The sequence below is a fragment of the Lepisosteus oculatus genome, chromosome 10, assembly GCF_040954835.1.
Source record: "Lepisosteus oculatus isolate fLepOcu1 chromosome 10, fLepOcu1.hap2, whole genome shotgun sequence".
Lineage (NCBI taxonomy): Eukaryota > Metazoa > Chordata > Actinopteri > Semionotiformes > Lepisosteidae > Lepisosteus > Lepisosteus oculatus.
The window spans coordinates 20,609,174-20,635,423 of record NC_090705.1 but is presented as its reverse complement, the minus strand read 5'-3'; the positions used below and the strand labels follow the sequence as shown (position 1 = coordinate 20,635,423).

At 35.8% G+C, this 26,250-nt stretch overlaps 1 protein-coding gene across 3 annotated transcripts in view; it reads left to right on the top strand.

Annotated features, from left to right (window-relative positions):
- Positions 1 to 26,250, top strand: part of tsnare1 (T-SNARE Domain Containing 1) — a 221,091-nt gene that overhangs the window by 17,526 nt on the left and 177,315 nt on the right. For all 3 annotated transcript variants that reach the window (XM_069194987.1, XM_015357115.2, XM_015357114.2), the window contains exon 2: positions 14,940 to 15,060. In XM_069194987.1, the coding sequence (XP_069051088.1) occupies positions 14,976 to 15,060 (85 nt within the window). In that variant the 5' untranslated portion in view covers positions 14,940 to 14,975. The remainder of the gene's footprint in view (positions 1 to 14,939; positions 15,061 to 26,250) is intronic.

Below are 26,250 nucleotides of genomic sequence, written 5' to 3'. Positions count from 1 at the left end.
TTCAAGGTTTTAAAGGGATGTTGTACTGTAAATCGCCTATACATTGCCTGTGCTGAAATGCACTTAAGAGGCCAACATATATCTCATCTGTTGAAAAGCAAGTCACATTTAGAATGCAGCTTGGGAAACAAAATCCATTCCATCATCATCATTATCAAGAAAATTAATAAAATGTATAATAATGGACACAGCTCTTGTTAAATAAGATTAAAAATTATTTTGTGATTAAGATCAAATCTTAACAAATATTACAGTTCTACTGCACTATTAGCTTTTTTAATTTGCATTGCAGATGCCCTTTTCCTGGGCAATTTTATAATTGAGTTGCTATAGCATTATGTTCTGTGACAGATGGAGGGTCCCCGTGGTTATTACTGTACTGTCTGGGTAGCCTGTAGGATAAAATAGTAGTGCTGAAGGGACAACTCCCAATTTGTGAATTATCACTTCTCTTCATTCCCTCTGCTTTTATTAAGATACCGCCATCACCAAATATGTTATAAAGAAACGCCAAGAGTCATTGTCTCACTTTCAGTTTGCTTAAAATTCTCATGTATACTGTGTATGCCTCTAACACTATGTTAGTAGGTATTAACACTAAGTTAATACTGAGGATGTCTTTTGACTGGAACCTTTAATCATAACAAGTAATCCGGAGTCTTAAGATTGTTATTCATTAACTAAATTATGAAACTCAATTAATGTGCATGAGTATGAAAGAGATAGTCAATGATGTCAGAAGGGACGAACCTTGAAATGGCAGGAGAGGGAAAAAGACCCTATGCATAGCGGTGAGATGGGGGTTAGCCCAAGCTCAGCTGTTCAGGAAATGCCGTATAGAAACCTATGCCCTCAGGTAGAGGACGTGGGGTGACCTGGTGCTAGGCGGGTTTCAGGACATCTGAACCTCAATGCTGAGCCAGGAGCAGAGCAGAAGCAGGAAGTAAATAGGCTACACAACAATACACTACCAGAAATACATGAATAAACACAGGGAACTAGGAACAGGAAAGAAGTAGAGCGCCCTCTAGGTGTAGTGGGCGTGACAGAGATGGTATCATTGAGGTAGGGTAGTTGTAATACTGTAAAAAAATACAACAGAAAGACACATGGAAATTAAAAGTAAACAGTAAAAAAGCTTTTAGACACAGCAGAAAGACACGTGGAAATTAAAAGTAAACAGTAAAAAAGCTTTGAGACATTGTTGTCTTTTAAAACTTGTATTTTCCCCATAATAGGATTGATGTCATTTGACTTGTTCTGTGCATTTTGTAGTGCTAACAATTCTCTCATCACTCTCATGTATTGCTGACTGAATGGTAGCAGCGTGGAGTAGTGATTAGGGTCATGGTTCTAAATCCCAAGTGGGATGCTGCAATTGTACCCTTGAGCAAGGCACTTTGCACAGATTGCTCCAGTTAAATTCCCTGCTGCATAAATTGGTTGCCAAGTCACCACTGTAAATGAGAATGCATTCTCATTTGACTTGCCAGTAAAATAAAGGAAAATCACGATATGCAGACATTTTCTCAAATCTTTCCAAATATTTTCATTTACACCAGCAAATAGATACCTAGATGAAAGGATAGTTCATGTCATGAAGAAGCCTTTGAATAACTGAATGCATTTTTTTAAAATGTAGTTCATAACAATTGTTTTTTAATCAAAGTGATAGGGAGAATTGAAGAATAAACTATATGCTGAGCTTTAAAAGTTACTTATCTCTTATAACTGCAATGTATTCACAAAGGTGTTGTGAGGAAAATTCAGATTATTTTTGTATTAGGTGCACTGAAATTCTATTAAATGGACATGACATGGGCAGATTCATTATGCTGGTTTGTCATTGACAAGGTGGTCCAACAGGTTGTCTATAGTGAGTTGGTGTGGTCATTATTTGAAACAATACAAGTTATTTACTGTATCTATGACACATGTGTTGTGTCAGGTTGCAGATCCTGCCTTGAAGGAATCTGCTCCATACTGTATGTTCCAGACAAGATGTGCCTTTTCAATAATCTCTGAGCCCTTGAAGCCAAATGTCACTTTAGCACATCCCACAAATGTTCATAGCAGCTCATGTCACTTTCTCATCTTACAAGACAGCCATTGACATCAGCACGAGGATATGCAGAATGTACTTGGAATCTCCACTTCATTGTCATAACTTTTTCATGTTTTGAGGAGCTGAAAGTAATGGCAGCATGTAAGTCCCTGACCAAAGTCTACCATGTAAGAAGTTCCATGTAAGTCTTGACTAAAATAACTTTTCTGTGCTGGCTGGTTGCCATCACTCACTGCAACTGGAGTTCTGTAGGGACTATCCACTCTAGTCCAGACCATCAAACTTTGACCTCCATATTGATTTGGCTGTTGTACACAACAATTAGTTTATTGTTCTGCACACCTGCATTATAATTGTTGACTTTTATTAGGGTGATAAACACAAAACCTTGATTCATCACTAAGAAGGATGTGGTTATATTGCTTACTAGTGTGCATGAAGTGCTGGAGTTCAGCTTGACATGTTTATTACTATACTTTTGATCCAAATTGGATAAAGATTCCATGATCCAGCTGTGAGTGTCCAAAAATGGCAACTACTTTCTTTCATAACTGACCAGCATACAAACATTATGAAATTCTCATTGTGCATATCTGTATGTTTGAGAAAGTTCTGTTTATTGCTTTTAAAAAAATGAATTAAAGCTAATTTAACAAACACCTAGCTATCTGGTTCAGACGGTAAATTGAATGTTAATGCATTACATTTGTAATATTTTATTGAAACTCTTTATTTCACTTAATTATTTTGGTGTGTGTGTTTCCATAACTAAGAATTACATACTGTTGAGCAGTTCTTTTTTCTTTTGGCTACAGAATGTCACTATTCTCTAGTAATACCCAGAAAGACATTTTTTCCCTGTGATTCTACAGTTCTTTCTTGATGTTACACATGTCTGTAACTTGTGAGTGCATTTACTGTTACTACTCTAGTAAAACCAATCAAACATGAATTTGCTGCAGTATAAATTGAATTTAGTTTAGGTTAACAATCAACTTCCCCGTTAAAAAATAAGGAGCCCCCCAACTGAATCAACCAGTAAAAGCAGTCACCCACACACAGGTTGAGATCAGTCATCACAGATTTGAGCCTAAACTAATGGAATAACATTATTTACAGGTACTGAATAAAGAAAGCAGACATTACCTTTCTTCATCACAGAAAAAAAGTAAAAAACTAAAGTGATATATTTCTTTAATTTGAAATTTGTAGAAAGGAAAATTACAAATTAGGCTATTAATGTTTAATTTTTAATATTTTTAAAAGAGTTTTAGATTCGATACCATCACAATGAAGCTTGTTCCATATCCCTGCAGCCTTTTATAAAGTACCAATAGACCTCACACTAGCAACAATGTGCTCTACCTCTGAGCTACATCCCCAATAATCAATAATCAGCCACCTAATGAGAAAGTGGAGCCAAATGCTCTCTTCTCATTTATTGCCTTCCTTATGTTCTCATTTTGTTATTTTGTTATGTTGTTATTTGGTCTTCACGTTGTTTTGCAATGGCTCTTGAGACATTTTGATTTTTGAAGTACCCATTAGGTGTAGACAATTATATTTGTAAGAACAAAACAAATACACATGTATTTTGATAAACTGCATTAGTTAATATTAGTTTTTGCAGAGATTACTGTTGATTATTTATAAAGCTTTCTCTGATCAGTAACATTCTCATTAAGATGAATTTTCAAACCCATTACACTCTTCTGATAGCAGCAGAAAAATAAGGTAAAATATTACAGATTCCAATTAAAAGATAGCAACTGTAGTGAGTAGCCAGAGATTAAACATATTTCAAAGAACCCCTCTTGTGCTCTTGCTGCTTGTTCCTGTAAGTGCTGAACTCATAGTCCTTAGGGAGTTAAAGTTCCTTGAAAAAGAGTATCATAGACTCAAAACTCCATTTCTGTGACATTAAAGACATCTGCAATAAAACAAAACTGGTGTAGTGGGACCTAACTCTCACTGCAGCTGAGACTGCGACTGGATTTAGAAAACATTTGATTATTAATGTTAACAATAGTTCGCTGATTTGACATGCCAATTTCACTGTTCATGTTTTATAGGACAGAAGTCTTGAACTCAATATTGAATTTCTGTGAAATTGCCAACATTGTGTAGTAACTTGTGCAGCAAAGCAATACCTTTACTTAAAATGTGACCTTCCACTTTCCATTTTGCTATTCTTAAAACAAAACCATTTTAAAAGCAAAGTAGTGAGAGTACACCTTGCTTATGCTACAACAGTTTCAGTGAAGATCCACTGCAAATAAAATGACATAATATTCTATTCTCAGTGTAATTAAAATATAGTATTACCTCATCCTGTATAATGTTGTTCTCAATATTATTTAGCTATTCTTATTTTTCTCAATATTACATATTTCACCTCACTATAATTCATATCTTTTGTTTTTTTTTCGAAATCTCTGCTCTATTTCTTGTTGTGAGGAAGTTTACAGCATCCTTCATCCTCATCTCAGGCAGTGAGTGCATTTGTTACATAACCTGGGGATGCCAGAGGATGGCACAGGTGTTTGTATCCTTTTGACTTTCTCAGTCTCTGCTACTTCCTCTTGGCATGGGCCTGTGTGCCGTTCTCTCAGGTGGAGTCATTATCTAGAATTCAACCCCTCTGTCCATCAGCACAGACGTGACTAAAGCACTAATACTAACACTGCTCCTCTCTGTCACACACTGCACGTCTGCACAGAGAGAGCTGAGCGCAGAGAGAGAGGTTTGTATCAACATTAGCAGCACACTGTTTAGCTAATGTAAACTCTAGGCAATACAGTTGCTGTGCAAAATGCTGTTTGGGTAGCTATAGCAGAGCTTTCAGATCATAATTAATATCCCAAATAATGTAAACACTATCAAAACCTAATTGTTTGTCATTCTTCTTTTGGCAGGCAAAACAAAGTGTATTTTATTCATTTTGTAAGGTGGCTCCATGATTTTTCAATGACCTTGTAATGAGAGAAAACACCATTATCACTAACCTGAAACTAAACCAAATTATTCAGAACAAAAACATTCTTTCAGCCATGCATATGAAGTAAGTTCTCAGGAGCATTTAGAATCTTATGTCCTACAGATCTGTAGAAACAGGGAAGTATGTCGACGAAACTCCTCGTAATATCAAGAATTAACTTCACTCCAAACTGTATTGTGTTGCAAATGAAACCATGCTAACCCAGCAAATTCTAACCCTAGTACCTCTAGAATCCACTGAAAAACTGCCCCCAGTTTAGCTAGGTGGTGTGCTTTCATGATTTTGACATCCCTGAGAGATAGGAAAAGATGGTATTCCCATTTCCTTAAACCCAATGACTAAAATCTAGTGAGAATGCAAGCTTCTGGCTGATAAGGTTCAAACATACAGTACATAATAATCATTGTTGGGTTTCCAGTTTGTTCACGGTAATGAGAATGGTTAAAAAATGAAAAGTTTTTATTGTTTCTTTTGTTGCTGTCCTTTTTCATCTTCCTATTATTCATTATTATTGCATCTAAAAGAATGTTCAGTGCCCCTGAGGACTGTAAAAAAGCAGAAATAAGAAATTTGCTCTCAATCTGCATATTAAGTAAGAATGATACTAAACACTGTCCATTTACACAGTGCAGATAATGTGTAGATGGGTAGATAATTGTGTGTTTGTCCCAAAAAGGTAGCCTTTACTTTGCAAACAGACTCCAGCTGGGGAACCTACAGATCATGTAGTCTGACCAATCACTGTCAACATAGAATCAGAATACTAGAATACATCATTATGCAATGCACGATTCATGAAAGTGCATCTTTCACTTTATGAATGGAATCCCCTAGCTCTATATTCCACTGAAAAAAAAAGAGGGATTTATGAAACTCTGTTATTTCCTAGAAAACCAGATTAGGAACTGTGTGAATATCAATTAATTATAAAAAGCACACTTAGAAAAGACCTTTGTTGGAAGAATTCTCTCTTTTTCCATAGTGAAAATATGTGGGATTTCTGAGAGAAAATCTGCAAGAGGCTACAATATCCGTTAACTCTGTATCTACCTGGATTGTAAAATGTATACACGCTATAAGCCATTCAATATTACTGTAGCTTGACAATCAATAAGTAATCACATGCATATGTATGTGCTAGTATGAGAATGAACAATCCAATAATTATACAGTACAATTTGGTTGCATCTATTGACCTGCCCAAATGTTTCAGAACAGAAATAACATTTTCACTCCCACTGAGAAGATTTCACATGCCCTCAGATCTGAACCCAGCATTCTAAATGGGCAAATAGCCTGGATGTCACAAATGGGCTTGAACAGCACCAAGCTGCCACATTAAATATCTCTCCATGAGATTTTTATAAATTATGTACAAATAGAACTTCAACAGGATGCTCCCCATAAAATATAGAGCTGCACAGAAATAAAATTGAATTTTAGAAAAAGAAATTCACATCGGGTATTCTATCTTGAATGTTTATGTTATAGTTAATATGGTGTAAATTAAGAGTGTTATTTTTCAAACTGCTCCTGTAGGAGTTTGAAGAAATCAGAATGACACAGGCTTCAAATGCAATACCAATATACTGTACAATCCATTTAAAAAAACATGGATATGAAATAAACGCCTATACTGTACATATTTAGGTTTTTAAGGTTTACATGAATTTTAGTCAGTTAAGTTCATGTTCAAGGAATGTTAAGTGAGTTAAGTGCTGTACCAAATAATTTACTGCACCCAATGGAAATGCTTATATGTTACTTGTACAATAACATTTTCTTTACTTTGTTGTTTTCCTGGTTCATTGTGATTTATGGGAATCCATTATTTATAAGAAAGCAAATAATCCCTGAAAACTTTACATCAATCCATTAATGTTTATGTGATGGGTCTATAATGTACTAAGATTTAATTTTTGTTGTGATGTTGCTCATTTACAGAAATTAGACTTATTGGTCAAAACCAAATAAGTCATCATTCATCAGTAAATCTTTTGTTACATATATTGTTACAGGGACATGTTATCTGAGTAACTGAATGAAAGGATTATTTGATTATTTGTACAGCACAAAATACTTGTAAAAACACAAAATGATAATAAGAAATTATAATTCTGCTATTGAAAGATTTGGAAATACATGAATTACAGACTTAGAGCTACAATAATATTACATACAGGTACCACTCATAACATAAATTTGTAACATTTCTTATGTACCTACTTTTTGTGCCTTTTACATTATTTTTTCTTATTTAATAACCAGCTTCTGGTTTTATAGTACAAATGTTTTTTTTTTTCAAACTATTTTTGTTTTTTCTTCAACTTAAATTTTGATGTCACCTCTGTGTCCTCTTTGCAGTAACAGTCTTGATGTAAATTTAAGGTAACTTGAAGGGATTCAGTTGGTCATTACAACTTTATTTGCAAAAAAATATATACAGTACAACTGCACATATCTCTGGAAATACTGTTGCACAGAAATTATATTGTACAACAATATATACTTCTGTATTACTGCATTATCACTACTTGCAATGAATTAAATTATCTTCATTACAATCAAATTATAACTTATAGTTCATGATATTTTCATGGGCAATAAGCAATTAAAAAGGCAAATTTTTCAAATAAAATAAGTACTGTATCACATTTTATATATTAAGGACAGTCAGCATTTTACTATTATTTCTTAGTGATAGTTTGAACAATGTAATTGTCTCAACTTCTTAAAAAATGAAAGAAAGTTTGAAGGTAAATTTTGTGATAGAAAAAAAAATAATTTTCTTTCAGTAGGAGTAAGTTAGAATAAATAGTTTTTTAACATCTCCTACATCACTTGCCTTCATCAGCATCATTAGTTGTTTTTTTTAGAAAGATCTACTCCCACTCTCTGTAATATTGTAAAGCTTCAAGTATTTTTGGAGCAGGAAGGATAGTGAGGCCCAAGCCTCTGAGAACACACTGCTATTTATCTTGTCAAGTTCTCTGTGAAATGGTTCAATTATGTTTCTACATAAAGAATAGTTTCCTTGTTGTGTGTTCTACTGTACCATGCTGAAAGTGTGAAAGCACATGTGCAGTTTGCTCCTTTGTTGCATCCTTTAGGGTCTTTCAGAACAGCAGGAGTATTGTGGTCTTGTTAGGCAAGAGTAAAGGGCGACATACAGTGAAATCCAAGATTCATCTAAACCCCTGAAGTTCACAGTATATTTATGTGACATTAGGCCATTATTTATATAAATTAAAGCAACTGCAAGGCACATGTTGAGGCTGAAATACAATAAAGGGTATGCAGTATTCCTAGGAATGTGTTTAGGGCATATGGAAATATAGAAATTTGACATGGCTTGAAAAGAAAGAATGAAAAGGAGTTCTTTGAGAGACTGGGAACCCCATATAAATTATAAATGATTAATTCTGTTCTTCTGATGAGACGTAAAACCGAGGTCCTAACTCTCTGTGGTCATTATAAATCCCAGGGTGTTTCTCGAATAGAGTAGGAGAGTAACCCCTGCATCCTGGCCAAATTTCCCATTGACCCTTACCAATTCATGGCCTCCAAATAATCCCCATTTATGAATTGGCTACATTACTCTGCTCTCCTCCCCATTGATAGCTGGTGTGTGGTGAGCGTTCTGGTGCACTATGGCTGCTGTCACATCATCCAGGTGGGTGCTGCACATTGGTGGTGGTGGAGGGGAGTCCCCATTACCTGTAAAGCGGTTTGAGTGGAGTGTCCAGAAAAGCGCTATATAAGTGTAAGCAATTATTATTATTATTATTATTATTATTATTATTAATATGATTATAACCCATTTAAGGCTGGCAGAGGCAACAAACCTGATACAGTACTGTAGCTGCTCCTACTGTATAACTCTGGATGATTATCCAAATTGAGCTTCATGGTTCCGTTATTATTATTAGAATTATTAATATTAAGAATTATTTCACAACTGCACATCTCTAGAGGTGCTCTACTGTATTCCCATGTTGCACATTACACAAAATGATATACTACCTGTAAGGTTCAGAATGAGGTGGTTTCCTATTTCTAAAATGTATGAAGAAAATAGGCTATATAATCCATTCAGCACTTGTGGAGCTGTTAGGAAAGACAAAAACTGATTCCAGGTTGTAAAATTATACAGATAGAGGAAAACAATTTTCATGCTAACTGTGATAGTCTTACGATTTTTTTTGTGCTCCATCCCAGGGAGTTTGTACAATACCCTTTAAATGACATGTCTTGTAGCATGCAGATAACTACTGTTCTTTTCAGTCCTGCTCTTCCAAGTTGCTTTCTCGAATCCAGTGGCAACTGGAAAGCACAGTTTTGTCTTGCCTTGTCTCATTAAATACCTTCAATCAGCTGCTGGCCACTGGCTTTATTTACTTTACTTTAATCTCTGTGAAGATTTTGCAATCTATTCTGACTGAATTCATTAATAGATTAGTCATGGTGCTGCAACAGGTAGTCAGATGAATTCATTAAGTGAAATTTGTTCCACAGGCACACATACTGTAGATCATTTTAAAAAGTATTAAAACATATATGTGGATTTTGCATCAAATGTACAGTGTACTGTATATATTCTGTATGTGTGAAATTGTGTGAAAAATGAAACTTTGATCTTTGAGATCAGTGGTTTTATCAGTCCTTGTGAGTTCCACTAATATTCTTATATTTTTTGTAAAAATATGTAGTAACATCTTATTTTAGTATATTGAAATTAAACATTAAATCATGTGTTGTCGTATGGCATGTAAAAATACATTAAAATATTACTGACAAGTAATGCTCAACTGCTCAAGACAAGATTATATTTTGTTATTTTGTATTTTAACATTTTCAATGTTAGAATATTTATCAAGATTATGTGGGCTATGTTTTCTTACACATTTTTTACAATGAAGGAACATTTTATAACAATCAAAAAGTTTGATGTCCAAAGGACCATTGTTTGTAGTTTTTTGAAATGTGCATTTTTGCTATTTATGTTACAGTATCTTTTATAAAGCCCACATATTTTACAATTATTGGATCAGGATACAAATGAACAAAGAAAAGAAAAGCAGTAACATTAACAGCAGAGATATGTCCATCAGTTTTATCCCACTTCTTCTCTATTGACAGGCTTTCAAACTGGTAATATGAGTGTGTCACATTAAAAAAAAAAACTGTCACCCAAGTATTGGGCACAAACAGAATCATTCAACAATTAGCCTGAATGGTCTTGTTAGTCAGACAACAAATATGACAATGATGATGACTTCATTTAAACTGTACTCAATTAAAAGGTGAAATGTAGATGATTTTTTTTATTTAATGAACAAAAGCTTTTAGAATGGGGACACATTTCTCTAAAGAATGAGCAAGAATGAATTCTAAACATGACATTTTGAAATGTTTTTTTTTTCTTTATTCAACCGGGTGACAGAGATGTTTTTAGGAAGATAAGCCCCCTCACTGCCATTATCTCCTATATGTGAGGGGTCCAGAGCCACCTCATTGGCAGTGTGCCTGTATGAGCTGACAAAGCTTCTATTAATATCTTTAAAGGAGGGAGCATGCTACAGTAGGTGGAGGAGGCATCTAATTATGGGAAAGTATTTTGCTTTGAATAAGCATCTGCTTGTGGTTTTCTTGACCAATGAATTTGACTTCATGTCACCTCTTGCTGGATACCATTTTTGAAGAAACGTGTGACAATTCATCTGACAGAGTCAAGTCGGTGTGGTGGTACATGTTAGATGCCCTCTCACAGGCTTGACATTAGGAAGAGAGGAAAGTGCTTATTGGTTGCCAGAAGTAATTAATCTTTCCTTACATAATAATTAATCTGATTACATTCCCACATGACCTGGAAACAAGGCTCTTAAACTGATCTTTTCCTGTCCTCTCTGGGGAATGGGCCTGTTCTTAGAGAACTAGTCCATTAGGAAAAGTAAGAGGGTCTGTTTACAATTCATTCAGACTGGAACTGACTTCTCCATCCCAACTAAATCAGGTCTTTTTCCATTTGTCATATTTCATGATAAAACATTAATTGCAGAATTATTGGCATCCTGCCCAATAATCATACCTTCTAGACAGATGCATCAAAAGCCTTTAATTTTGTTTCTCATTATAGATTTTCCTGATATTAATATTCATAAAATACTGCAGTTACTGTATGTCCAAATATAATACTGATACAAAATGCCAAATATAACACAATCTATGAATGATATTTTACTCTTACATGTCTGCTTAATTACAGCTGTGACTTTTAAAGTAAATGAATAAAAGACATTCTTGTTCTATATATAGATTTATTTGCTTGAGGGTTTACTTACATTATGGATTGAAATAATTCATAATCCAATGCTTCATATACACATAATAGAGGATAATAATTTTAAACTAATTGTTTTTTGCATGCACAACATAAGCACAAACAACCTACTGTAAGTATAAAATAAAACATAATGTATGTTCAATAAGAAAAAAGGATACTGCTGATTTAAAATCATTCTATTTATTATGACTTCATTCCCAAACACACGCATCAGCTCATTTCAGGCACAGATTTTATTTGCTGAACATGCTACAGTACACATCTCCATATATTGCAGTTTCTATTTTATGAGCAGGCTGATCACACATTCAGAACTGTTGGTTGTGTTCCAGTGGGAATGTGGCTCTGAAACTGTGTCCACATTTAGCTTTGTAGACAGGGAGAGGACAAGGGTCTCCTCTAATTTATTCATTTTCAATAGCAAACACAGGCGATCAGGTACTGCAACTATTGTTCTACATGTAAAGACTGAACTTCCAGACTTGTCTTTCGAAACTGCCTGAGGCTACCTTAATCACCTCATTCACACCCTGATACCCTTTTATATTCTACCTGAGCTCATTTAACCAGATGGTACAAATCTTTTAGCTTAGACAAAGCACACTGCTTTCCATTTGTTTTTAAATTAGCCCCCAAAGCAATGATACATTGTGTCCTAGGCTGACTAAGCACAGTGATTTTGTTTCTTCCCATTATCTAATGCCTTCTCCACAGATCTACCATGAAACTATTTTTCCTGTGTTTTGACCACATTTTTCACAGTGTTTTACTATTCTAGCCCATTATAATACTATGTAACAGTACAAACTCACAACTTCTTTACAATTACATCCCTTCTGTCCATTTAAATGTGATTTTTATGATACCATTAAACTAGTGCTATAAAACTAAGTTGCAGTATGACAAAATAACAGGAAACATGTCAAAGCAATGTAAAATGTAGACAAGATCAAAATTAGTGTTAGTTTTCTATGATGAACTTGCAGCAGGGAGTTTTCTGGTGTCTCTTAGTCTACTGTGGGGGGGTTGTATTTTGGTTCCTGTCCTGTGAGAGTTAGGGTGATTGTTGCTGAGGATACTACTGCCCTTGCAACAGTATGTGCTGTAGTGGTGTGGGAGTATTCTTCTACCTTGAGGTCACAACACAGTGCTAAGCTGTCACAACGCATCACCTCCATTCAGCTATTTATAATAGAAAGATCATGACGGGCTCTCTGATCTGCTTAGCAGAAAGAGCTTTCAAACCAACTACTGGGGGCAAACCTGAAAAAGGAAACAGAAAACAAATTGCTATGGAGGAGTGCTCCATTCATTAACCTTTTCCTTGTGCAATTAGAGCCTTTCTTTCCATTTCATTCCTTTCATATGGTGTGACAATTAGACCGGCTGCTATGCACAGTGTAAATTTGATTTAAAGCTTGATTAATTCTCTGAATAATACTAGTTGATGTCACCTTAGTCTACTTGCACACACTCTTGCACAAATTTACACACATCTGCCCTCTGCCTGGCTTTACTAATGTCAGTTCGTGTCACAGGTACACACTCACACTCACACACGCCTCCCTTTTGCAGCTAATGGTGACAGCCTGGCACATACATGTATGCACACCACCCCTTTACCTTGTCTCACTAATGCCAGTTTGTGTCACAGAACTCACAGGAGCACAAACACAGATGCTTGGCCTTTAATGTGATTTTCTTTGCAATAATTTGTGCAATACAGGCAAACTGCCATGCACACATTTTTTTTTCTGTTTTAAACCAAGAAATCGATATATGATATCGGAATATTCTTTTCTCATTTTATTTTTTGAATGACAGTTTTTTCATGTTGAGCACCAACAAGTGAAAGACTAACTTCGACTCTCAGATTAGGCATCACTTGATGGACATCAGTCTATGTCTTTGAAAGATCTTCTTGTGTCCTATAATATCTGTTGGTCAGCAGATGCTAGTTTATGGAAAATGTGACCAAAAAGGGAGATGGAGATGTTAAATATTTTTTACATTAACAATTTAAATAAGAAATCTGAAAGGAAACCTCTTAAAATTGTTTATTCAGGTTACAAATGTGCTTGTACACTTCTCTGATTCTAGATAACTAATTATTTTTAGTACTCCTTTCATCACTGGTTTTGACTGCTGTTACTATTTTTCTATCCTTTATAAATAATTTAATTTAACTACACGTATTTGTTATTTAAATGTATGTCAATGTATTTAAAATATTTTTTGTTTAGAAATGCTCTAGTTTAATCTTTGGAATGAAGAACAGCTACACTGCTGTACAAAACTCTTAGACATTAGGAGTTGCAATGTATGTATGCAATCATGCTAAATCTATGTTAGGCATTTTTTTAATCTGAAATGCTGCAGGTGTTACTATAGGAGTGATTTGACAATTAAACTCCATTTAAGATATCTGTATTGAATTTTGCACCATAAAACTACAGTAAGTTGCAGTATGACAAAATAACAGGAAACATGTCAAAGCAATGTGAAATGTAGACTAGGTCAAAATTAGTGTACATTTTCTATGATGAACTTGCAGCAGGGAGTTTTCTGGTGTCTCTTAGCCTACTGCGGTTAGTGGGGGGACTTATTTTCCTTCCTGTCCTGTGTGACATGACCGTTAATCTGATGTTCTGGCAATGATGACTTGCCCTTTATATCTTCTCACTGTCCAGTTAACTTTGGATTGAGTTGTTTACAATTAACTGAGTGATTCTGTCAGATATTATAAAACATGTTTAGCCAAAAGAGAAGCAAGGGATAAACACTTTGATAAAGATGTCATAATAAATTGACTTAGATTATTCCTAAGAATGTATGGGATGACCCATATGCAAGATAGGACACAACACAACAGCATTCAGGAATGAAATACAGTACTGTGATTGCCTGTGAAGAACATATTAAAAACAAAAGGGGAGATTCTGACCCATTTAGTAGATGGAAAGTTTCATCTTTGTCAAATCACTGGATAATATCTGCAAGGGGTAATCCTAGGTATTTCTTTAAAAATGTATGAAAGTGAAGATGAGAACCACTTTCCAAAGGTTGGAACATACAGTACTGAACATTTTTTCTGCATTAGCTGCTATGCTATCACAAGGTGATGTTTTACAGTACATTAGAACCAGCTAACAAAGATATAGATTAAAGCTGATGCTTTTTCCACTGACTGTACATTAAAACTCATGCTGTTGATTTTGCAATACTAATTCTTTAGTTTTTGACAGTATCTATAATGTATCACAGAGTGAACTGTTTAAGTTACAGAGAATGATGCTAAGGACAATATTTTGTTTCTTGTAATATAATTAAACTCCATTATAATTTATAAATCAAAATACAGTATATACAAACAATATACATATACATGTGATATTCATGTATACATAGAGTCATACACATGCACATATGATACAGTTCTGATTGCAGCTGACTGTATTTCAATGAAATACAAATGAAATGATGTCGGTCCTCCTGAGTTATCATAGTGATTCTGATTCTGATTTATCTTTCAGCTTCCTGTCTGGTGAGATACATATAGAGAAACCAGGATGTCTTATGGATCCATTGATGGGGGGGCCTTTGGCAGTCGAAACCCCTTCGGTGGGCTGGCAAGGCAGGGCTACCAGCCAGTAGGTAAAGACATCCAAATTATCTACCTCTATTTGATTAAATAAACAAATGCCAGTAAAGAGCAAGAGAGTGTCCACCCTATATTTATTTGAGGTTTTTCTGAAGTTATCTGTTGAAATATTTAAATGGAATCTTTGACGAAAGTTCGTGAGGGATGACAATTGCCCAGATCAATCAACTTCAGCTGTCTGTTATTTGTAATTATGATGTCATTTCCCCACTTAAACATTATAATTACTGTACATGATCCCTTTCTCTCCCTTGCATTCATCTTTTGAATCCCTTTTCCACCCCAGATTAGCAGCTACCCCTTGGTCACTCCTTGTCTCCTTGTCCTATGGCCAGGAGGTTAACCCTTTAGCCAAGTGGGTTAATCCATTTTATTGCAAATTAAAATACTACATTTACCTTTAATATGCCTAATAATAATAATAATAATAATAATAATAATAATAATAATAATAAACTTTATTTTATATAGCGCCTTTAAAGGTGGCTTCTCAAAGCGCTTTACAGGATAAGAAGATTTCACAACATAGGACACAATTACAATTACAACAATACAATAATAACAATAGAGGAGACTGTGGAGGTGGTGCTAAGAAGAGCAGAGGGGTGAAGAATGGAACCAGTTAAGTAAAGGCTTTCCTGAAGAAGAAGGTTTTGAGTCTGGATTTGAAGGAGTTTAGAGAAGGTGACTCTCTAATATCCTTGGGCAAAGAGTTCCAGAGCTTGGGGGCATAGCAGGAGAAGGCCCTGTCGCCCATACAATGTAGACAGGCTTGGGGGACAGTAAGGATGGCAGAATTTGAAGAGCGGAGGTTGCGAGGTGGGGAGTAGGGTGATAAAAGTTCAGACAGGTATTGAGGTGCCAAGCCATGTAAAGCCTTATAGGTGAGCATGAGGATTTTAAAGTCTACGTGGAATTTGACTGGAAGCCAGTGCAAGGAGAGCATTGCAGTAGTCAATTTGAGAGAATACAAATATGTTGATCAGCTTTTCAGCCACAGTTAATGATAGCATAGGGCGTAGTCTTGCGATATTTCTAAGGTGAAAAAAAGATGTTTTGACAGTTTGCTGTACATGTGGGTCGAATGTTAAGCCAGAATCGAATATAACCCCAAGGTTATTTGTGGCTGTTGTCACTGCTACTGAAACACATGCTTGTGTGTTTTAGTGTTGCATGTAAAAATGTGGAAAACGGCTGGAAAGGAATGGATGAATTTAAGTTTTGGTGTATACCTTTTTTTTAGTATACACAAGCTGAGGGGACTGAAAGTGGCAAGATCTTTTCCCCAGAGTACAATTTGAAATTTATCTTAGTTCTCAGCATCTTTAAATTGGCATAGAAGGAAATTTCCAATGGAAAATAACACTTACCATTTCATGTACCATCTGGCATATTTCTTTAATAGATGTGTCCAAGCAATCATTTTCTCATTCAATCTGCAGTAAAATCAATATAATGTTAATGCTATTTCTTCATTAACGTTTTTTAGATACTGAAGAATAAACTTTCATTATTATTTAAATATCATGTCACTTATAATATGGATCAGCAGAGACTCGGAAACTGGCAGACCACTAAAGCTAAGCAGGTGTGAACCTGGCCAGTACCTTGATGGGAGACCTTCCTGGGAAAGAAGGATGCTGCTGGAAGGGATGTCAGTGAGACCAGTGGGGAAGGTCTGTGTGGGTCCTAATACCTCACTAGAGTTATAAGGTCACATGGCCTCAGTGCCTATCTTACTTATTATCTTCCTACTCCCCAGCTCACAACCTTCATTCATCTGACTCTGGGATATAAACAGCTTCACCCAATTTATGTGAGGAAATGTTCATAGCAACTCATATCAAATCAGGTGTAATGCTCAAGAATGTGCTGTATTAGCCACAAAGTAACATTTAAAACATCACCTGCTTCCTCCAACATTTTCATTTTGCTAATTAAACATACTCCATCATTCCTGCCTTGTTAATTGTTTTACCTGTGTATAAATCCTGTTTCAGTAAGTAAAGAGTTTGCTTGAGCAATCAAGGGATGTTTTAATAAATGTGTGTTTGCATTTCCTCTGCATCTCTCAAGATCTCCACAGAAACCCATTAGTCTGTAGAGTGCTTCACTGTACTGCACAGGGGAAGATGAGTTTTATCAAAGAAACATGAAAGAACGCTCTAGAAATCAGTGTAGAAAATCCCCAATCTTGGCTAACAGGCAGCTAAATTGATTATACTTCATGTTATGTAAAGCTGTAAATAAACATGACCATGCTATCAATGTTTATAGGCAGTATACAGTATATTCATATTGTTAAGGCTAAATCTTTCATCCAATGCAACTTACAATAAATTAAAGACAAATATAGTAGTGTGAGATAAGATAAGACTTGAACACTTTGCAGAGAACCAAACCTCAATGCCATTAAATACTTAAGCAGCGGGCTGAGCCCAGACAAACTGGGAGACTCAGTGCAGGATTGAATTATTTTGAGTCCAGGAGAATTCTGATGCGAACATTTCACTTTTGAGGAAGAAACAGCCCCTGTCACTGCCTGGGAAACATTCGGTTCTGCTACTGCTTCTCTTCATCTCACCTCCAGAATCGAGTGCAACCTCCCAGAGTGTTTCCCTTCCAAATGTCCAGTAGGATAATGGTAACTGTTGTAATATTAAGAAGAAATAATGATATTAGGAATGATAAACTTTGAGTTAACTTCATTTTTTGGATTGACTACATTACAGAGCACAACACTTAGTAGAGTGTTTTAAACTAGAGATTAAAACATAAACCTATGGTATATGGTGTGCACACAATGAAGAAAAATAAAAAATAGGACATAAAGTACTGTATAACTGGAAAGTACAGAACCTTTCTTGTGGGATTACAATACAATATTCCTGAACAGCATGAACACATTTTCAGTGATGGATATTGCCTGCATTAATAATAAGTGATTGGAGTCTAATCTTCTAGACTAGATATCAATACAGATCTATCATCTTAAATAAAAAGTATTTTTTCACAAATGTCAGTGGAAGGTCATCAATGAATTGTATTTACGCATTTAGAGGGAAGAACATTGTGTTTGTAGTGAAAAAAGTAGCCTTTTAGCTTTATGGAGGTATGACAATGAACAAATAATGGCAAACATGGAACCAATAATAAAAGAAAAGACTAAAAGATAATATTTCAATACGTTTTTACTGATAAATGTGATACAGTAGATACAATTCTTATTGGCTGCTCATGTATAGCTTACCTTAAGATATTATGATCACATTTTTTAAGTTTCAGGTCACTGTGATTTTAAGATAAAAACCTTAATTTAATCTCTCTAAAATTAAGTACAGTTCAGTTTATTTGTTAAGGAACAAGTAATAGGTTTATTCCATGCTGAAAAAAAGAAAAAAGAAAACAACGTTTCGGCTGTGGAACCTTCTTCAGGTGCTCCCCACTAAAGTTCCGGGGGAGTTCCGGCTCCACGGCTGAAACGTTGTGTTTTCTTTTTTCTTTTTTTCAGCATGGAATAAACCTATTATTTGTTCCTTTGCAACCTACGCATGCTGACGCAGCTACCCACCCGAACTACTACAGTTTATTTGTTATATGCACAAATGCAATGAAATGCTTATCTTTATGTATGCTCCAATACAAAGACATTAAAGGAATCACCAAAAACATAAACACAGAACAGCAGCAGCAACAGCAACAGCAACAAGTTAAATAACATACAACTTACAAAAAATCAGTTGGACAAGCAGTGTGAAAAAAAACATCAGTGTACGCCAGTGGTAGGTCCCCAGGAACTTGAAGCTGCTAACCATTTCTACAGCCACCTCATTGATGTGAATAGGGCTGTGGTCCCCACCCTACTTTCTAAAATTGATGACCAGCTCTTTGGTTTTGCTGATGTTAAGGGAGAGGTTATTGTCAAGGCACCACTACACCAGGTTCCTGATCTCATCCCTGTAGGCTGTCTCAGCAGTGATTTGGCCAATGATGGTAGTGTCATCAGCATATTTGTAGAAGGAGTTACCTGTAGAGCTTATAAATACATAAGTAGTTATAACAGAGCTGTTACAACTATAGAAAACATTAGTGGAGTCTTTGAGTGCATTTGTGATGCTGTAGTATATATTTTAACTCCTTTAAGTCTAAGATGTATAAGGCTTTTGGATAGAGGTACATACAGTACAGTATACACATACAGTATATGAATTCCCTAGTTTTCTTTATGTTGTGTATAATGTCCTTGCAATGTTGGAACAAAAACAGATAAAGTGTTTGAAATTTACTGTGCAAACAAGGGTCAAATGTATGTTTTGGCAGGAAGCCTTAGTTCTGATGATGTGTGCAACTGTACAAATAAACAGTTTTAGTATTCTTTTTATGTCAATGTACAGAGCAGTTCAGGGGCACTTGAAAAACAAAGAATCATATCTGTTGATGTACAGTACATAAAACGTATACCGATTTCTTAATTGTTGATAAGATAATCAGTAAAAAACAAATGCAATTCTGTTCAACCTGTGATCAGACTACTAAAGCCTGAGAACATCTGCACTTTCTTGAAGAGGTACAAATGCAGCCTGTCAAACTATGTTGTGTCATGTCCCTGTTGTAAATTCAGTTCAAGTTTTCTCACAGGGGAAGTTAAATTTCCTGTGGCACAATCCACAATTCTAATCTCCTACTTTCCACCCTGTTTATCAGCATGCTCTGGAGACAGTGCCTGCCTCCCAGGAAACTTCTCCATAGAAACAGAAGTATATTTATGGCTCATAATCTACAACTCTTCACTGTACAGTATTTTAAAGGAAATTTTAATTTAATTTTTTGAATTAACAGAATATATTAGCAAACCCTATAGATCTAATACTTGTGACTAAATATTTTTCTAAAGCAAATTAATTATCTATATAGGAGATTTATGAAAACCATTTAGTAGAGGCTTTTATTCAAAATAATTTACAGAGATTGTAGATGGATTATTGCACAATATGTCTCGGTAGCTTCAATTGCAAAGATGCTCAAAGAAGAACTTTGGTCCTATCCACACAATGGAAAACAAATGGGTTCACATAATTTGCTCAGGATAAAATCTGTCAATGGAAAAGATTTGGTTTTAAACAGTTACTATTATTGCAAGAGAATGTAATGTCAACAATATGAAATGAAAAAAAATGTTTATTTAAAAGTTACATTTTACCTTTTATTTTAGATTACTTTTCCTTTGAATTATTTCAGCTTTGATTTGATGCTTTACTTATTATCTTTGAGGTGGGAGTCAGGGGGAATTCTTAGTCAAAATGTGGTACTTTGCAGAACAAAATGAATAGAATTAAGCTGTGTGTATTTTAATGTGCAGATGTACAGTTTTAATCCATATTTAAAATTTTAACAACTGATCAATGCAAATCCATCATCTTAAAGAAAATGACTGGATATGTTCCAGGTCACTATCTTGTGTTTCATGCTATAAATTAATCATTATATGACACTTAACTTAAAGGTACCCTACAGCTACACTTAAGGTACAAGGACGTAGTGTAGAATGACCACAAAATGGAATGAGAATTTCAATAAAAAGTAAAAAGAACAGGCTAATTCACAAAAGAGTAAGTTTTAGCAATGCAGTCTGTCCATGAGGAATGTATTAATAACATTTTTGGGAAAATATATTAAAATAGGAATTGTATCACAAGAGCTGGAGGCAACTAATACTTGTTTTCTTATTTCAGGCACTTCACCATTTATGTTTATTTATTTAGTGGAAGAGTTTACTTTTAGAAGAAATATTTTCTTTAACTTGTTCTCTTATAGAACTGTACCAGTAATACTAAACATTCAGAACAGATTCCTGTTTCATTGTTGAACAGTTCTGCTTCTTTCAACTTACTTGACAGAACTTCAAATAAGAATGTCAGTTCTGTTCCAGAGATTTCTGCAATACTGTACATCTTAATGAGCTTTAAAGTAACATCCCTATCTTACCCATCCTTGTTTTCTTGACATTAGTGAATAAACTTGGCACACACAGAGAGGAACCAACTGGTTGAAAATCTCTCTGTTTGCCAGATTTTCTGTGTTTACCCACTGGTACAAGGATTTAAGAAACATCAGGCAGTGCACACACTATCTTCTGTTCAAATTCTTTCAAAGTGAAAAACTTTTAGGTCATATAATATATGGCATCATGAGCCATGTGTGATCTGGTAAACTATGATTGTTTTCTTTTGTTCTTTCAAAACTTTCTACCCTCAAGTTTGTCATCTTTCTCACTGCCTCTGGCTCCCTCTAAAAGAAAATCTTAGTAGTAATCTTAGTTCTACTGTACATCCTGATAGCTGTCTCTATAAGTGCAAGCAACAAGAGAAAATGTGTCTGTGGCAGAGGAAACAGAAACTTCCCATCACGTAGGGCTCACCAGGGTACCAAGATGGATTAGGGCTCCGAGCAATTTCTGTGTGAAGAGGTGTGGACACTGGAAAAAGGTACACATTTCTTTTAGAAAAATCAGGTGACCTATTTATCATTTGGTACACCATGATGTAGATTCACCTGGTTCATGGAACATTTTCAACAAAACCCTGGCTGCACAGTTCTTAAACTAACATGGGTTCACTCTCCTTTCTTGTATAATTATCTCCCCTACTGTACTTGTTGTCTCATGGATGAATATCTTTATGCTTGGGATGAATTCCCTTCCAAATATTTCATGACTTGGTCATCTTGTTCTAACTACTGTAGAGTGCGTGGAAACTGCGAGACATGCTTTTAGATCTTTCCTTTTTTGCAGAGAAACACTGAAAATGGTTTTGGTTTATTTGTGTAGGCATGGGAAATAAAACCGGATCCCCCTTGGAAACGGACTCTGATTGGATTGCCTGGTAATGTGTGAGTGAGCAGATTATGAGTAGGAGAAGAGATGAGAGGGTGAGGGGGTTGGTATGTTTACTCTGCTTGACACGCAGTAAGATTCATAGATCAGGCTCATGTTTCACGCTTTCAGCCATAAAACTACCAAAACAAAACTGAAAAAAGGTGAATATTGCAAGAATTGAGCTCCATTTGGTTCATTCACAACTTCCTGAGTTTTCCGAAAAGACTTTATTTGGTATAATTATGCTTCACACTTCCTCTGCATGTCCTTTCCTTGCATATTTGAGTCAGCGTCATATACATTCTAAGCTTGAATATTTGCTTTTGATAAGGAAATCCCAATGAAATCAAACAATCCCTTCAAATAAAATCTGGTGGAGGAGCAAGAGGCAAAATTTTAAAATGCTGGTGATCAGCTACTAGCTCCTGCTAGACAGCAGCTTTCTAGGACTAGAATTTAACAGTATTATTCCACTATAAAATATAGTAACCAAAAACAAAACAGAGCACAGAAGGCTTATATATGAAGGAGATGATCAATTATTGCAATTATGTAGGACACCCTCAGTAGGGCTATTTGAAAAACAATACAGCTGGTATGCTGCAGACATTAGAGAAAAGTCTAACTGTTGAATGAGCACAAGCACATTTGGCAGGAAGGTATCCTAAATGCATTAGCTGCAAGAACTATATTTCAACTCTTAACACCTAGAAAAATCTGTATACAGGTAAAATAGTATTTGGTAGGCAAAACCCAGTTTAGTGGAAAAGGAAACTCTAGAACAGTTTTAACTTTTCAGTACTATGCTATCAGCAATGTAATATCTGTTTTTGTGGCACATCTCACAACAACATTAACAGAAACCTTTAGGGTGACATATATGGAAGTACTGTACATGTATTTGTCAATGTTACAGTATAAATTCTTTATACCTGTATGTATTTATACATACATATTTAGATTTACAGCTATTGTTTGTGAACACGAAGGACTGGGGGTTTAGAATAATTTCCTCACTTAATGCCTGTACAAGAGACCAGAATTTGACATGTCATACAATTCTCAAGGATAGCAATGCACGCTTAAGGGAGCTGGGCAAGACCCACAGTATTGGCTGTTGGTGCATGGCAAGCTATGGACTTTCTTGCCAAATATAGCCTGCAAAGCCCTGGAGTTGCTTGGCCCATTACAAGTCAGTGTGCTAACCAATTGTACCTTACATTGCACAACTTCATTAGTATTTCTAATAATTTGCTTAGGGGATACTCATTTAGTTAGTGTAGTATTGCTATTGATTTCCATACTTTTGGACACTGTAAAAAAGCTGCTTTTCCTTTAGAGTGGTAGATTAAAGTGGTCTGTGTTCCCACACTATAGCAAGCAGAACTCATTGATTTGTAACTAGCTTCACAATATCACACCATCTTGCTACAGAGCCGTTAGCTTTTGTTGTTACATCCTATTTATACATATCTAGTCATTCATCCCTTTCAGTACAGACATGTCCATCTGTTGCTGTAGTTGATTGTAAGCATAATTAGATTTTTTTACCTTTTTACTCTCCTGTCTTTGCTGTCAGGCTGCCAGTCTCTGACAGGCCCAAGTGCCTGTTCACCATGTTGTCTTGTTCTTTCTTGATCTCTCTCATCTCTAGTCTGTTAAGGTCACTTTTACTTAATACTGCTTGTCTCCTTGTGTTTGGGTTGTTTCCCATATTGTGCCTTATCAAGATACTTTCTGCAATAAGGTATCTGTTTCTTTTCTATTTTTTGTTATGTGCTGCTTGCAGGATATTTCTTCTAACTCATTAAATTTGCATACGCACTGTATGTATACTCACTGTATGCAAACGCACTGTATATTGCTCTAACCGGAGTCAGAACCCCAGTACATTTGTCATCATGGAGTTTAGGGAGCTGACAGGTAATGCTCTGATGGAGTTTTGCCAAATGAACACATTGTTTGTTAATTGATCCATTATTTTTACAAGTGCATTTCAAAACAAAAATACAGTACTTTATCTTCTTTTGTTTGCATTAAGCTAATTTTGTATGTCCTCTTTAATGATTTTTTACATTTTGTGAATTAAGGTTAACCTTAAGGTTATTAATCTATGTAACAGCTAACAGCTAATGAGTAATTATCTCCCCAAGATAATGAACTTTATTTTCACCAGCTTTACAGCACGCAAAGTGTGAATGGATTAAACTTATTTTCTTGTTATTTTTATTAACTGTGTGACCTGGAAATACACAGATCACAGATAAAGGGAATATGATATTAATTCATTGTAGTTGATTCATTCTTGCTTTCCCCCCAAAAAAAAGTCCCTGTGAAAGATTTCACTCCCACATATTACTAAGAATCTCTGTGCTCATCTCGCTATCACACAGCCTGCTGACTAGATCCACCCATTCAGTGTGCTGCCATCTGACTGACAGGCTGGCAGACATAGTGCCAAGGCGGAGGCATTGCCGGGCACCCACTGCCAGTCTCAGTATGGGGACACCACGGGATACTGCCTGGCTGACCTGATCGTGACAGGGACCTCACGCACTGAGAATCTCGGGCCTTACTCATCATTACCTCTTCTAGAACAAAAGACAGAAAGGAAAACTCTGGGATTTAATAGCAATGAATCACCTTTCTGACACCGGTGACACGAACAACATCTCACCAGGAATGCATTGAAGGCGGTTGCTAATACATGACACGAGATGATGAAGTGAGCCAGCATTCCAATGCAAGAGCTGAGAAAAGTCATCTCTGTGATTCCTTGTCTCAAATGATGTCCCAGATTCCCCTGTCTTATGCATGAACAAACTTTGTCGCTCACATTACAGTATATAGCGGTGTGACCTTATGGCTCCTCAAGAGAAAATACTTAAGGTTCAGTCTTTAGTAATTGGGAGGGATCGTATCACACTTTAATCCCAGGTCACCTAGCACTGCACAGATGGTGAGGAATCATTCCAGCAAACGAGTGAGAGCTCAGTGACTTTGAATACATATCCCAGATTGGGACAAGAACTGTGAGAAATCTGGATAAAATGCTGGCAGTAGGGCAAGCTACTGCGTGACAAGGGAGATGGACTCAAAGCAATGATATCTGATGAGTACCCTTCAGAGATTAAGAAGCGAAGCAGTTAAAGCCTAAGCGGCTGGGGGATTTTGCTCTGGAAATGCATGATGTTTCTGATGGTCTGGGAGAGTGCATGTTTACATTTGGGCTAATTGTGATCCAATCTGTCCCTCAAAAACATCCCCTTCTTGGCAGTAACCCTTCTGGTTTTAATAGGTCATTAGATGAATGAACACAGTTTTACTGCTGGCTTTTTTTAGATGCTCTGCTTCATTTATTATGAAACACATATAAATGCATGTGATAAAATGGATGTTCATAAGATTTATCAGGCTAATGCTTACATTTTTTATTTTCATGTAAAATCAGTTAAATATCATAAAATATAATATGAATAGTCTCATAACAGAAGCCATTGTCTGCTTGTCTCACATTCTGATACCCATAATTTCACAAGAAAACAAAACATTGACAGAGAACAGGATGAGAGTTTTTGTGAGACAAATGCCAGGTGGTAAAGCAATGTAATCCTGCTGTCATTGTGCTACTTCCCATTTCAGTCATTCGGAATGCTCAGTTTTACTTCTGTTTGTTACGTAGAATTCAAGTTGTCCTGTGAAGTTCAGAGGTGCCGTAAATACACCATAAAGCAAAACATGCCTTAAATATCAAAATGAAAAAAACAACATTTTAATAGCTTGGTTTTATAATAAAACATTATTTTTCTCAGGGTGGTGTGGCAGCTAGCACAGCTGCCTCATTGCTTCAGAGCCCCAGGTTTTTATTCCACCCCTAGACACATGTCTGTGCAGAACTTACATATTCTTATCATGGTCTCATGAGCTTTCACTGGGAGCTTCAGTTACCTCACAACTCCAAAAGACATTCTAGCTATGCGAAATTGTCCCGTGCCCCAGTGCCCTGAGATGAGGGGAAGAGCAGTCATGTGCTCTTGGTTCCACTTCATAACCTGTGCTCCCAGGACAGGCTGTGGTTTTCTGTGACCTTCAACCAGATACAGTAAAAGGCCTGAGAAATGGATGGATTGTATTGATTGTTTTTGCCAATCAGTTTCCAATCCTGAAACACTATTCATTATAAATTCAAAATAAAAGAACAGCAATTGCAACCACAGGAAAAGTGCTTTACTACAGACTGCAAGTAATGTAAAGCTAGTTTTCTGGGTTTTTTTTTTTAAAGCACACTGGCTTACGGCCTTTAGGAGTC